Source organism: Passer domesticus, chromosome 5, assembly GCF_036417665.1.
Source record: "Passer domesticus isolate bPasDom1 chromosome 5, bPasDom1.hap1, whole genome shotgun sequence".
Classification (NCBI taxonomy): domain Eukaryota; kingdom Metazoa; phylum Chordata; class Aves; order Passeriformes; family Passeridae; genus Passer; species Passer domesticus.
The window spans coordinates 54,317,754-54,330,678 of record NC_087478.1 but is presented as its reverse complement, the minus strand read 5'-3'; the positions used below and the strand labels follow the sequence as shown (position 1 = coordinate 54,330,678).

At 52.2% G+C, this 12,925-nt stretch overlaps 2 protein-coding genes across 2 annotated transcripts; both read left to right on the top strand.

Moving 5' to 3' along the window:
- The first annotated feature begins 894 nt into the window (after positions 1 to 894).
- Positions 895 to 3,001, top strand: LOC135301459 (inositol 1,4,5-trisphosphate receptor-interacting protein-like 1). Its single transcript, XM_064421613.1, has 3 exons — positions 895 to 956; positions 1,327 to 1,463; positions 1,575 to 3,001. The coding sequence occupies exons 1-3, from the start codon at positions 895 to 897 to the stop codon at positions 2,999 to 3,001; spliced, it is 1,626 nt and encodes a 541-aa protein (XP_064277683.1).
- A 2,848-nt stretch (positions 3,002 to 5,849) lies between these two features.
- LOC135301458 (inositol 1,4,5-trisphosphate receptor-interacting protein-like 1) lies at positions 5,850 to 7,968 on the top strand. Its single transcript, XM_064421612.1, has 3 exons — positions 5,850 to 5,911; positions 6,294 to 6,430; positions 6,542 to 7,968. Exons 1-3 carry the CDS (start codon positions 5,850 to 5,852, stop codon positions 7,966 to 7,968), a joined length of 1,626 nt encoding a protein of 541 aa, XP_064277682.1.
- Positions 7,969 to 12,925: the final 4,957 nt, after the last annotated feature.

The following is a 12,925-nucleotide window of genomic DNA, read 5'->3' as shown; positions in this document are numbered from 1 at the left end:
ATTTCCCATGGCGTGTCTGGAATTGTTGAGACTCAGGACAAGGGCGAAGCTTCCTTTTTTATCCTAATTCCCAGGTGCATCACCCTCTTTCTTCTCCCACTGCCTGCGGTATTCGGAAGGTACAGACTGCCCGAATTGCCGACTCTATGGCCCCCGCTAATATGCTCCCTCCGTTTTATATATATTTGTAACACTGCAGAAGGGACAGGAAGGGAAGGGTAGGCGCTGGGGTCACCATCAATGTAAGGGGGGGTTCCAGCTGTCTAGAGCTTACTGATGGTGCTGATGGGGTTGAGCATTTTTGGGTAGGAAGCAGGGGGAAGGCCAGCAGCACCAGCCTGTGACTCTTCAAAGGCGGTTCATCACTGCAGTCTTTGGAGCTGTGCCTGTTTCTGCACAGAAAGATCAATGTATCTGGAACTGGTGACCCAAAATGCATCTTTCTACTGCAGAACATCTTGTAATTGTGCTGGGGAACTCTTTCTGGAGCAGAAGACATGAGTGCTCTCCCAGAGGCCTGGTACACAAGTGGTTGTGGGGAAGCAAGAGGATGCTGTCATGCTCATCCTTCAGAAAAGCAGCAAGCCTGAAACCAACGTGCACCTTTTATAGACTCAGAGATTTAACTGAAGCTCAGTGCGGAGTCAAGCTTTAGACCCCATGATCCTCAAGGGTGCCTTCCACCCTGGATATCTGTGAGATTGCCAATGGAGGGCCGCTGATAAGAAAGACAAGAGAAAGACCAAGAGAAGTTCTTTGAAGAAGATTCACGGAAAGGCTGGCCCTGCCACCCCAGGGCCCCTCCAAGAGTCTGAGCTGGGGTGGGGACAAAGGGCGGGGCTGGGCTGGCTGTGGTGTACTGTGCCGTCCCTGACATCATTACGCCATGTCACAATGGGGGCAGCTACACAAGGCCCCAGCAAGGTAACGCTGGCCCTGTATTGCTTGGGCAAGCGGTGAGTGCACACGTGGGGCGGGGAGGCTGGGCTGGGGACAAGGGCTGGGGCAGAAATGCTGCACCCGGGGTTGGCTTTTCCCCCTGCATGCAGGGACAGCCCCTCATGGCAGAGCCTTGGGCAGGGCACCGTGCTGCTGCTGCTGCTGCTGCTGCTGCTGCTGCTGCTGCAGCTGCTGGAGCAGCGGAACAGGCCTGGCTTCTTGCCAGCTCTCTGGGGTCCTGTCCTTCCTGCTCCCAGATCCTTGGGATTCCCGTCCCTGCTGTCCCCAATGCCAGCTGCCTCCCTCACAGCCTCTCTCAAGGCCTTCTCTCTCCATCCTCTTGCAGACCATGGATACCTGGGTATTGTGGCTCTTGCTCTTGCAAAGTGTAGTCCAGTACCCACAGCCCGTGGGTGATGGCTTGGACAAGGCGACACGTCTGCGAATGGAGGTGCGTGCCAAGCTCCAGGAAGAGGAGAGGATTCGTCTGGAGCGGGAGGTGGAGCAGCTGGCCCTGAAGCAGGGTGTCTGGGCCTGGGGAGATCTGCTCTGCCCTGCCTGGCAGCACTGGCACGTCTGGGCTCTTGCTGGGCTCCTGCTCCTTCTCTTGGCACTGTGGTATATGTGGAGGAAAGGGAGCCTGAGGAGACAGGAGCATGAAGAAGGAAGTGATGATGTATATGAAGAGGAAGTGGAAAATGTGGATGCAAACGAAGAAGGTGTCGGAAACGAAGAAGAAGGAGACAACAACGTGGATGGGGAGGAAAACAACAATGATGATGGCAATGCACAGGAAGCCGACAATGCTGCTGCAAATGAAGAAGGTGCTGCTGCAAATGAAGAAGGTGCTGCTGCAAATGAAGTTGGCAATGAGGCTGCAAATGCAGCAAACATCAATGATGTTGGAAATGAAGCGGAAGAATACCGTGATCGTGCCGATAACTTTGGAAGAATCATAATGGAGCGCATACAGTGGCCTGAGCAGGACCTGGAAAAAGGATGCGCGTGGACAACAACCTTGATGAAGCATTTTGCATATTACTTTCGACGGGTCTTGTCCGACAGTTTCTATCCAGTGCTGCATGGAGCTATCGGGGTGGGCAGTGCCTTCGAAGGTTGGAGTCCCCGTGAGCAGGATGTTGTGTACCAGGTGCTCATACCCATGACACCTCCCCGAGGACACAGCTTCCACCTAGAGCTGGGCACTGCAGGGCAGAGGCGCTTGAGGAACTTCCACATCCGCGTGCAGCAGGAGTGCACCTGCACGAGGGAGCAGCAGGATGACAACACGCTATGCTTCCTGCACCACCCTGAGGAGGAGCTGAGGGGGTGTCAGGATCCCAGCCTCCTCGATACCCTGTGCACGGGCTGCTACCTGGATGTGCAGAAAACTGCTCGCTGGTTCTACCAGCTGGTGAAAGCAATCTGGCCGGCTTTGCCTCAGTCACACCAATGGCATTTAGTGCTGCTGCCCTCCAGACGCTCCTGCCGGTTCAAGGTGACCAATGGCACAGAAAGCTACCAGATTGAGATGCTGTTTGGGGTGCGGCAAGGCAACTCAGATGTCTTTGCAAGCAGTCAGCCTAGGCAAGCCCACACCTCAAGCACAATCTGGCCGGAGAGCTACGCCGTGGCCGAGATGAAGTTCTTCAGGTACATCGCCAGGCGGGCTCCCCCTGACAGCTTGCACCTGAAATGCCTGCAATTCTTCACTCGTCTTCAGCTGGGCTTAGGCTTCTCCACCTACACCATGAAGACCATCGTCATGCACATCCTGAGCGTCTTACCCGTGTCACAGTGGCGCAGGAGACATTTTGTGAGGCGGCTGATGGATATCAGCGAGAGTCTGCGCACGTGTGTGGAAGTGAGACGCCTCAATCACTTCATTGTGGGCAACCAGAGGCTTCCTGAGGGGATCCATTTGCCCCCAGAGGTCCTAATGGCCGGGTCGTGCAATCTCTTCCATGACCTGGTGATGGATCCGGTTGCCCACTCCCAGGCCATGAGCCAGTACGTGGATCTGCACCAGTGGTTCAAACGGATCCTTAAAAATGAACAGTGAAGGAGCTGCTCCTGCACAGAGCTGTGCTTGTGAGGCTCACACGTGGTGGCAGAGAACAGCTCTCAGTAAACGGGAAAAGAGGCTACGATGTGGGCTACAGAGGGGGAAGGGAAAACGCTGCGTAGCAGCACTATGCCCTCAACAGCAGCAGTGTCGTCTCATCATTTCTCCCCAGCACTGCATCCAGTGATGACCAGGCTGGCTACAAAGATCAAGGACCACGCAAGAGGAAAATGCTGTTATTTTCCCACCTCTTTCTTTGAGTCCATTTTGCCTCTGAGAGCTTCACCTTGTGCAAAGATGCTGATCTCAGAATGCCAGATGAGGGAATGTTTGAAAGGACCACTGGTGGTATCAACTGATCCAGGGCTGCTCCAGCCAGGTCTTCCCGCCGTGCACTACAAAGGATTGCGTTCCGATCAAGGTTCTTGACTGTCTCTGGGAGAGAGACTCCACCATCCCTGGGCAGTGTTTGGGATCAGATAATGGACGCTGTTTCTCCTTGTTCTCGCATGGGAAAACATTAGGTCAACGTTGTACCTGCAACTGTGTTGCAGCTGACCTGATATTTTGTATATATAAAGGTCTAGATTTTTAGTTTGTGTATATATAGATATATATATATATATATATATATATATCCCCTCTATTCATATTATATTCAAGAAAGCGTAACAATTACCATATGTAAGAGTAAAATATAATAAAATCAAATAATATCAACAATACTGATTATGTAACTCTTATATCGTGATGAGATTAGAAACAGTCAAATATGTAATTTTGTTTAGAGAATACAATATAGCCAATATTTAGTGCCACTCTAAGTTGTGATATGTATTCATGCTCTTAGCACATTGATAGCTGGAAAGATTTTCATAAAAGAGATACATATGTAAGACACATAACTATTACATCTTCTTTATTGCATAGAAGAATGGTTTTTGACGTAGCAGTAAAGCCATAGATGGTGTCTCTGACTGCTGGGGACACACCATGATGCTCTATAGTTAGTGCATTGACGAGTAGCAACCTGGAAACTGCTTTGCTCTTGATTCAATAAACTACAATATTCCAGAACGTGGATGGTGCAAGACTTTATTGATCTTAAGCAGACCTGTAAACATGGTAAAAGTCAAAAAGTTGTGAAGCTGGGCTTGTGAAGAGTCTCCTTGAAGTCAGCCAAATATGCAGTGCTGCACTGGTTCTAATGAGAACCAAGAAATCAAGCCCAGCTGCCCCCGGCCCCAGTGATCACAGAATCACAGAGGAGCTTGCCTTGGAGGGGTCCTTAGAAATGGTCTTGTTGCAACCCTGCTGCCAAGGGCAGGGACACCTTGCACTAGGCCAGCTTGCTCCAAGCCGTGTGCGGCCTGGCGTGGAACACGGCCAGCGATGGGGCAGCCACAGCTGCTGTGGGCAGCGCGGGCCAGGGCCTCAGCAGCCTGAGAGGCGAGAATTTCTTGCACATCTCCAGCCCAAGCCTGCCCGCTGTCAGTGGGAAGCCACTGGGCCTGGTGCTGTCCCAGCAGGCCCTTGTCCACAGCCCCTCTCAGGTCTCTGCTGGGCCTAGCGCAGGGACTGAAAGGCCGCAGGAAGGTGCCCCCGCAGAAGGCCTTGGAGAGCACTGGGGCCAGGAGTGCCACCATGAGGGCAGCAAGCAGGGCCTGCTGTGGCCGTCAGGAAAGGAGGGCAGAGGACGGGCGCTGAGGCCCTGCCAGCTGGAGCTGGGAGCTCTGGAGTGCGGCTGGCAGAGAGCCGTGGGAGATCCGTGCAGCGGCAAGGACACGGGCTTCTAGGTGCGTGAGAAAGCAGAGAAGAGCTGGAGAATGGGCACTGAAGGAGAAGGGTGTCTCCCTGTGTGCAAAAACCTTCACACCACCAGCCGTTGGATTCTGGAAAGACACAGAGGAGTCCTGTAATGTTACTGGAGTAGAGGGAGAGGCCAAGGGACATTTCCCATGGCGTGTCTGGAATTGTTGAGACTCAGGACAAGGGCGAAGCTTCCTTTTTTATCCTAATTCCCAGGTGCATCACCCTCTTTCTTCTCCCACTGCCTGCGGTATTCGGAAGGTACAGACTGCCCGAATTGCCGACTCTATGGCCCCCGCTAATATGCTCCCTCCGTTTTATATATATTTGTAACACTGCAGAAGGGACAGGAAGGGAAGGGTAGGCGCTGGGGTCACCATCAATGTAAGGGGGGGTTCCAGCTGTCTAGAGCTTACTGATGGTGCTGATGGGGTTGAGCATTTTTGGGTAGGAAGCAGGGGGAAGGCCAGCAGCACCAGCCTGTGACTCTTCAAAGGCGGTTCATCACTGCAGTCTTTGGAGCTGTGCCTGTTTCTGCACAGAAAGATCAATGTATCTGGAACTGGTGACCCAAAATGCATCTTTCTACTGCAGAACATCTTGTAATTGTGCTGGGGAACTCTTTCTGGAGCAGAAGACATGAGTGCTCTCCCAGAGGCCTGGTACACAAGTGGTTGTGGGGAAGCAAGAGGATGCTGTCATGCTCATCCTTCAGAAAAGCAGCAAGCCTGAAACCAACGTGCACCTTTTATAGACTCAGAGATTTAACTGAAGCTCAGTGCGGAGTCAAGCTTTAGACCCCATGATCCTCAAGGGTGCCTTCCACCATGGATATCTGTGAGATTGCCAATGGAGGGCCGCTGATAAGAAAGACAAGAGAAAGACCAAGAGAAGTTCTTTGAAGAAGATTCACGGAAAGGCTGGCCCTGCCACCCCAGGGCCCCTCCAAGAGTCTGAGCTGGGGTGGGGACAAAGGGCGGGGCTGGGCTGGCTGTGGTGTACTGTGCCGTCCCTGACATCATTACGCCATGTCACAATGGGGGCAGCTACACAAGGCCCCAGCAAGGTAACGCTGGCCCTGTATTGCTTGGGCAAGCGGTGAGTGCACACGTGGGGCGGGGAGGCTGGGCTGGGGACAAGGGCTGGGGCAGAAATGCTGCACCCGGGGTTGGCTTTTCCCCCTGCATGCAGGGACAGCCCCTCATGGCAGAGCCTTGGGCAGGGCACCGTGCTGCTGCTGCTGCTGCTGCTGCTGCTGCTGCTGCTGCTGCTGCTGCTGCAGCTGCTGGAGCAGCGGAACAGGCCTGGCTTCTTGCCAGCTCTCTGGGGTCCTGTCCTTCCTGCTCCCAGATCCTTGGGATTCCCGTCCCTGCTGTCCCCAATGCCAGCTGCCTCCCTCACAGCCTCTCTCAAGGCCTTCTCTCTCCATCCTCTTGCAGACCATGGATACCTGGGTATTGTGGCTCTTGCTCTTGCAAAGTGTAGTCCAGTACCCACAGCCCGTGGGTGATGGCTTGGACAAGGCGACACGTCTGCGAATGGAGGTGCGTGCCAAGCTCCAGGAAGAGGAGAGGATTCGTCTGGAGCGGGAGGTGGAGCAGCTGGCCCTGAAGCAGGGTGTCTGGGCCTGGGGAGATCTGCTCTGCCCTGCCTGGCAGCACTGGCACGTCTGGGCTCTTGCTGGGCTCCTGCTCCTTCTCTTGGCACTGTGGTATATGTGGAGGAAAGGGAGCCTGAGGAGACAGGAGCATGAAGAAGGAAGTGATGATGTATATGAAGAGGAAGTGGAAAATGTGGATGCAAACGAAGAAGGTGTCGGAAACGAAGAAGAAGGAGACAACGACGTGGATGGGGAGGAAAACAACAATGATGATGGCAATGCACAGGAAGCCGACAATGCTGCTGCAAATGAAGAAGGTGCTGCTGCAAATGAAGAAGGTGCTGCTGCAAATGAAGTTGGCAATGAGGCTGCAAATGCAGCAAACATCAATGATGTTGGAAATGAAGCGGAAGAATACCGTGATCGTGCCGATAACTTTGGAAGAATCATAATGGAGCGCATACAGTGGCCTGAGCAGGACCTGGAAAAAGGATGCGCGTGGACAACAACCTTGATGAAGCATTTTGCATATTACTTTCGACGGGTCTTGTCCGACAGTTTCTATCCAGTGCTGCATGGAGCTATCGGGGTGGGCAGTGCCTTCGAAGGTTGGAGTCCCCGTGAGCAGGATGTTGTGTACCAGGTGCTCATACCCATGACACCTCCCCGAGGACACAGCTTCCACCTAGAGCTGGGCACTGCAGGGCAGAGGCGCTTGAGGAACTTCCACATCCGCGTGCAGCAGGAGTGCACCTGCACGAGGGAGCAGCAGGATGACAACACGCTATGCTTCCTGCACCACCCTGAGGAGGAGCTGAGGGGGTGTCAGGATCCCAGCCTCCTCGATACCCTGTGCACGGGCTGCTACCTGGATGTGCAGAAAACTGCTCGCTGGTTCTACCAGCTGGTGAAAGCAATCTGGCCGGCTTTGCCTCAGTCACACCAATGGCATTTAGTGCTGCTGCCCTCCAGACGCTCCTGCCGGTTCAAGGTGACCAATGGCACAGAAAGCTACCAGATTGAGATGCTGTTTGGGGTGCGGCAAGGCAACTCAGATGTCTTTGCAAGCAGTCAGCCTAGGCAAGCCCACACCTCAAGCACAATCTGGCCGGAGAGCTACGCCGTGGCCGAGATGAAGTTCTTCAGGTACATCGCCAGGCGGGCTCCCCCTGACAGCTTGCACCTGAAATGCCTGCAATTCTTCACTCGTCTTCAGCTGGGCTTAGGCTTCTCCACCTACACCATGAAGACCATCGTCATGCACATCCTGAGCGTCTTACCCGTGTCACAGTGGCGCAGGAGACATTTTGTGAGGCGGCTGATGGATATCAGCGAGAGTCTGCGCACGTGTGTGGAAGTGAGACGCCTCAATCACTTCATTGTGGGCAACCAGAGGCTTCCTGAGGGGATCCATTTGCCCCCAGAGGTCCTAATGGCCGGGTCGTGCAATCTCTTCCATGACCTGGTGATGGATCCGGTTGCCCACTCCCAGGCCATGAGCCAGTACGTGGATCTGCACCAGTGGTTCAAACGGATCCTTAAAAATGAACAGTGAAGGAGCTGCTCCTGCACAGAGCTGTGCTTGTGAGGCTCACACGTGGTGGCAGAGAACAGCTCTCAGTAAACGGGAAAAGAGGCTACGATGTGGGCTACAGAGGGGGAAGGGAAAACGCTGCGTAGCAGCACTATGCCCTCAACAGCAGCAGTGTCGTCTCATCATTTCTCCCCAGCACTGCATCCAGTGATGACCAGGCTGGCTACAAAGATCAAGGACCACGCAAGAGGAAAATGCTGTTATTTTCCCACCTCTTTCTTTGAGTCCATTTTGCCTCTGAGAGCTTCACCTTGTGCAAAGATGCTGATCTCAGAATGCCAGATGAGGGAATGTTTGAAAGGACCACTGGTGGTATCAACTGATCCAGGGCTGCTCCAGCCAGGTCTTCCCGCCGTGCACTACAAAGGATTGCGTTCCGATCAAGGTTCTTGACTGTCTCTGGGAGAGAGACTCCACCATCCCTGGGCAGTGTTTGGGATCAGATAATGGACGCTGTTTCTCCTTGTTCTCGCATGGGAAAACATTAGGTCAACGTTGTACCTGCAACTGTGTTGCAGCTGACCTGATATTTTGTATATATAAAGGTCTAGATTTTTAGTTTGTGTATATATAGATATATATATATATATATATATATATATATATCCCCTCTATTCATATTATATTCAAGAAAGCGTAACAATTACCATATGTAAGAGTAAAATATAATAAAATCAAATAATATCAACAATACTGATTATGTAACTCTTATATCGTGATGAGATTAGAAACAGTCAAATATGTAATTTTGTTTAGAGAATACAATATAGCCAATATTTAGTGCCACTCTAAGTTGTGATATGTATTCATGCTCTTAGCACATTGATAGCTGGAAAGATTTTCATAAAAGAGATACATATGTAAGACACATAACTATTACATCTTCTTTATTGCATAGAAGAATGGTTTTTGACGTAGCAGTAAAGCCATAGATGGTGTCTCTGACTGCTGGGGACACACCATGATGCTCTATAGTTAGTGCATTGACGAGTAGCAACCTGGAAACTGCTTTGCTCTTGATTCAATAAACTACAATATTCCAGAACGTGGATGGTGCAAGACTTTATTGATCTTAAGCAGACCTGTAAACATGGTAAAAGTCAAAAAGTTGTGAAGCTGGGCTTGTGAAGAGTCTCCTTGAAGTCAGCCAAATATGCAGTGCTGCACTGGTTCTAATGAGAACCAAGAAATCAAGCCCAGCTGCCCCCGGCCCCAGTGATCACAGAATCACAGAGGAGCTTGCCTTGGAGGGGTCCTTAGAAATGGTCTTGTTGCAACCCTGCTGCCAAGGGCAGGGACACCTTGCACTAGGCCAGCTTGCTCCAAGCCGTGTGCGGCCTGGCGTGGAACACGGCCAGCGATGGGGCAGCCACAGCTGCTGTGGGCAGCGCGGGCCAGGGCCTCAGCAGCCTGAGAGGCGAGAATTTCTTGCACATCTCCAGCCCAAGCCTGCCCGCTGTCAGTGGGAAGCCACTGGGCCTGGTGCTGTCCCAGCAGGCCCTTGTCCACAGCCCCTCTCAGGTCTCTGCTGGGCCTAGCGCAGGGACTGAAAGGCCGCAGGAAGGTGCCCCCGCAGAAGGCCTTGGAGAGCACTGGGGCCAGGAGTGCCACCATGAGGGCAGCAAGCAGGGCCTGCTGTGGCCGTCAGGAAAGGAGGGCAGAGGACGGGCGCTGAGGCCCTGCCAGCTGGAGCTGGGAGCTCTGGAGTGCGGCTGGCAGAGAGCCGTGGGAGATCCGTGCAGCAGCAAGGACACGGGCTTCTAGGTGCGTGAGAAAGCAGAGAAGAGCTGGAGAATGGGCACTGAAGGAGAAGGGTGTCTCCCTGTGTGCAAAAACCTTCACACCACCAGCGGTTGGATCCAGGAAAGACACAGAGGAGTCCTGTAATGTTATTGGAGTAGAGGGAGAGGCCAAGGGACATTTCCCATGGCGTGTCTGGAATTGTTGAGACTCAGGACAAGGGCGAAGCTTCCTTTTTTATCCTAATTCCCAGGTGCATCACCCTCTTTCTTCTCCCACTGCCTGCGGTATTCGGAAGGAACAGACTGCCCGAATTGCCGACTCTATGGCCCCCTCTAATATTCTCCCTCCGTTTTATATATATTTGTAACACTGCAGAAGGGACAGGAAGGGAAGGGTAGGCGCTGGGGTCACCATCAATGTAAGGGGGTGTTCCAGCTGTCTAGAGCTTACTGATGGTGCTGATGGGGTTGAGCATTTTTGGGTAGGAAGCAGGGGGAAGGCCGGCAGCACCAGCCTGTGACTCTTCAAAGGCGGTTCATCACTGCAGTCTTTGGAGCTGTGCCTGTTTCTGCACAGAAAGATCAATGTATCTGGAACTGGTGACCCAAAATGCATCTTTCTACTGCAGAACATCTTGTAATTGTGCTGGGGAACTCAGAATGCCAGATGAGGGAATGTTTGAAAGGACCACTGGTGGTATCAATTGATCCAGGGCTGCTCCAGCCAGGTCTTCCCGCCGTGCACTACAAAGGATTGCGTTCCGATCAAGGTTCTTGACTGTCTCTGGGAGAGAGAGACTCCACCATCCCTGGGCAGTGTTTGGGATCAGATAATGGATGGTGTTTCTCCTTGTTCTTGCATGGGAAAACTTTAGGTCAGCATTGTACCTGCAACTGTGTTGCAGCTGACCTGATATTTTGTATATATAAAGGTCTAGATTTTTAATTTGTATCTATATAGATATATATATCCCCTGTATTCATATTATATGCAAGAAAGCATATCAATTAGCATATGTAAGAGTAAGATATAATAAAAACCAATTATATCAACAATACCAATGATGTAACTCTTATATCGTGATGATATATGATTAGAAACAGTCAAATATGTAATTTTGTTTAGAGAATACAATATAGCCAATATTTAGTGCCACTCTAAGTTGTGATATGTATTCATGCTCTTAGCACATTGATAGCTGGAAAGATTTTCATAAAAGAGATACATATGTAAGACACATAACTATTACATCTTCTTTATTGCATAGAAGAATGGTTTTTGACGTAGCAGTAAAGCCATAGATGGTGTCTCTGACTGCTGGGGACACACCATGATGCTCTATAGTTAGTGCATTGACGAGTAGCAACCTGGAAACTGCTTTGCTCTTGATTCAATAAACTACAATATTCCAGAACGTGGATGGTGCAAGACTTTATTGATCTTAAGCAGACCTGTAAACATGGTAAAAGTCAAAAAGTTGTGAAGCTGGGCTTGTGAAGAGTCTCCTTGAAGTCAGCCAAATATGCAGTGCTGCACTGGTTCTAATGAGAAATCAAGCCCAGCTGCCCCCGGCCCCAGTGATCACAGAATCACAGAGGAGCTTGCCTTGGAGGGGTCCTTAGAAATGGTCTTGTTGCAACCCTGCTGCCAAGGGCAGGGACACCTTGCACTAGGCCAGCTTGCTCCAAGCCGTGTGCGGCCTGGCGTGGAACACGGCCAGCGATGGGGCAGCCACAGCTGCTGTGGGCAGCGCGGGCCAGGGCCTCAGCAGCCTGAGAGGCAAGAATTTCTTGCACATCTCCAGCCCAAGCCTGCCCGCTGTCAGTGGGAAGCCACTGGGCCTGGTGCTGTCCCAGCAGGCCCTTGTCCACAGCCCCTCTCAGGTCTCTGCTGGGCCTAGCGCAGGGACTGAAAGGCCGCAGGAAGGTGCCCCCGCAGAAGGCCTTGGAGAGCACTGGGGCCAGGAGTGCCACCATGAGGGCAGCAAGCAGGGCCTGCTGTGGCCGTCAGGAAAGGAGGGCAGAGGACGGGCGCTGAGGCCCTGCCAGCTGGAGCTGGGAGCTCTGGAGTGCGGCTGGCAGAGAGCCGTGGGAGATCCGTGCAGCGGCAAGGACACGGGCTTCTAGGTGCGTGAGAAAGCAGAGAAGAGCTGGAGAATGGGCACTGAAGGAGAAGGGTGTCTCCCTGTGTGCAAAAACCTTCACACCACCAGCGGTTGGATCCAGGAAAGACACAGAGGAGTCCTGTAATGTTATTGGAGTAGAGGGAGAGGCCAAGGGACATTTCCCATGGCGTGTCTGGAATTGTTGAGACTCAGGACAAGGGCGAAGCTTCCTTTTTTATCCTAATTCCCAGGTGCATCACCCTCTTTCTTCTCCCACTGCCTGCGGTATTCGGAAGGAACAGACTGCCCGAATTGCCGACTCTATGGCCCCCTCTAATATTCTCCCTCCGTTTTATATATATTTGTAACACTGCAGAAGGGACAGGAAGGGAAGGGTAGGCGCTGGGGTCACCATCAATGTAAGGGGGTGTTCCAGCTGTCTAGAGCTTACTGATGGTGCTGATGGGGTTGAGCATTTTTGGGTAGGAAGCAGGGGGAAGGCCAGCAGCACCAGCCTGTGACTCTTCAAAGGCGGTTCATCACTGCAGTCTTTGGAGCTGTGCCTGTTTCTGCACAGAAAGATCAATGTATCTGGAACTGGTGACCCAAAATGCATCTTTCTACTGCAGAACATCTTGTAATTGTGCTGGGGAACTCTTTCTGGAGCAGAAGACATGAGTGCTCTCCCAGAGGCCTGGTACACAAGTGGTTGAGGGGAAGCAAGAGGATGCTGTCATGCTCATCCTTCAGAAAAGCAGCAAGCCTGAAACCAACGTGCACCTTTTATAGACTCAGAGATTTAACTGAAGCTCAGTGCGGAGTCAAGCTTTAGACCCCATGATCCTCAAGGGTGCCTTCCACCATGGATATCTGTGAGATTGCCAATGGAGGGCCGCTGATAAGAAAGACAAGAGAAAGACCAAGAGAAGTTCTTTGAAGAAGATTCACGGAAAGGCTGGCCCTGCCACCCCAGGGCCCCTCCAAGAGTCTGAGCTGGGGTGGGGACAAAGGGCGGGGCTGGGCTGGCTGTGGTGTACTGTGCCGTCCCTGACATCATTACGCCATGTCACA

What these genes read in the sequence shown, in the direction of transcription:
- LOC135301459 (XM_064421613.1), top strand. Translation starts at nt 895, where the DNA reads ATGGGGGCAGCTACACAAGGCCCCAGCAAGGTAACGCTGGCCCTGTAT. An exon ending in CTGTATTGCTTGGGCAAGCG is followed by an intron (nt 957 to 1,326) that starts GTGAGTGCACAC and finishes GCTCTTGCAAAG; the next exon opens with TGTAGTCCAGTACCCACAGC. An exon ending in GCAGCTGGCCCTGAAGCAGG is followed by an intron (nt 1,464 to 1,574) that starts GTGTCTGGGCCT and finishes TGTGGAGGAAAG; the next exon opens with GGAGCCTGAGGAGACAGGAG.
- LOC135301458 (XM_064421612.1), top strand. Translation starts at nt 5,850, where the DNA reads ATGGGGGCAGCTACACAAGGCCCCAGCAAGGTAACGCTGGCCCTGTAT. An exon ending in CTGTATTGCTTGGGCAAGCG is followed by an intron (nt 5,912 to 6,293) that starts GTGAGTGCACAC and finishes GCTCTTGCAAAG; the next exon opens with TGTAGTCCAGTACCCACAGC. An exon ending in GCAGCTGGCCCTGAAGCAGG is followed by an intron (nt 6,431 to 6,541) that starts GTGTCTGGGCCT and finishes TGTGGAGGAAAG; the next exon opens with GGAGCCTGAGGAGACAGGAG.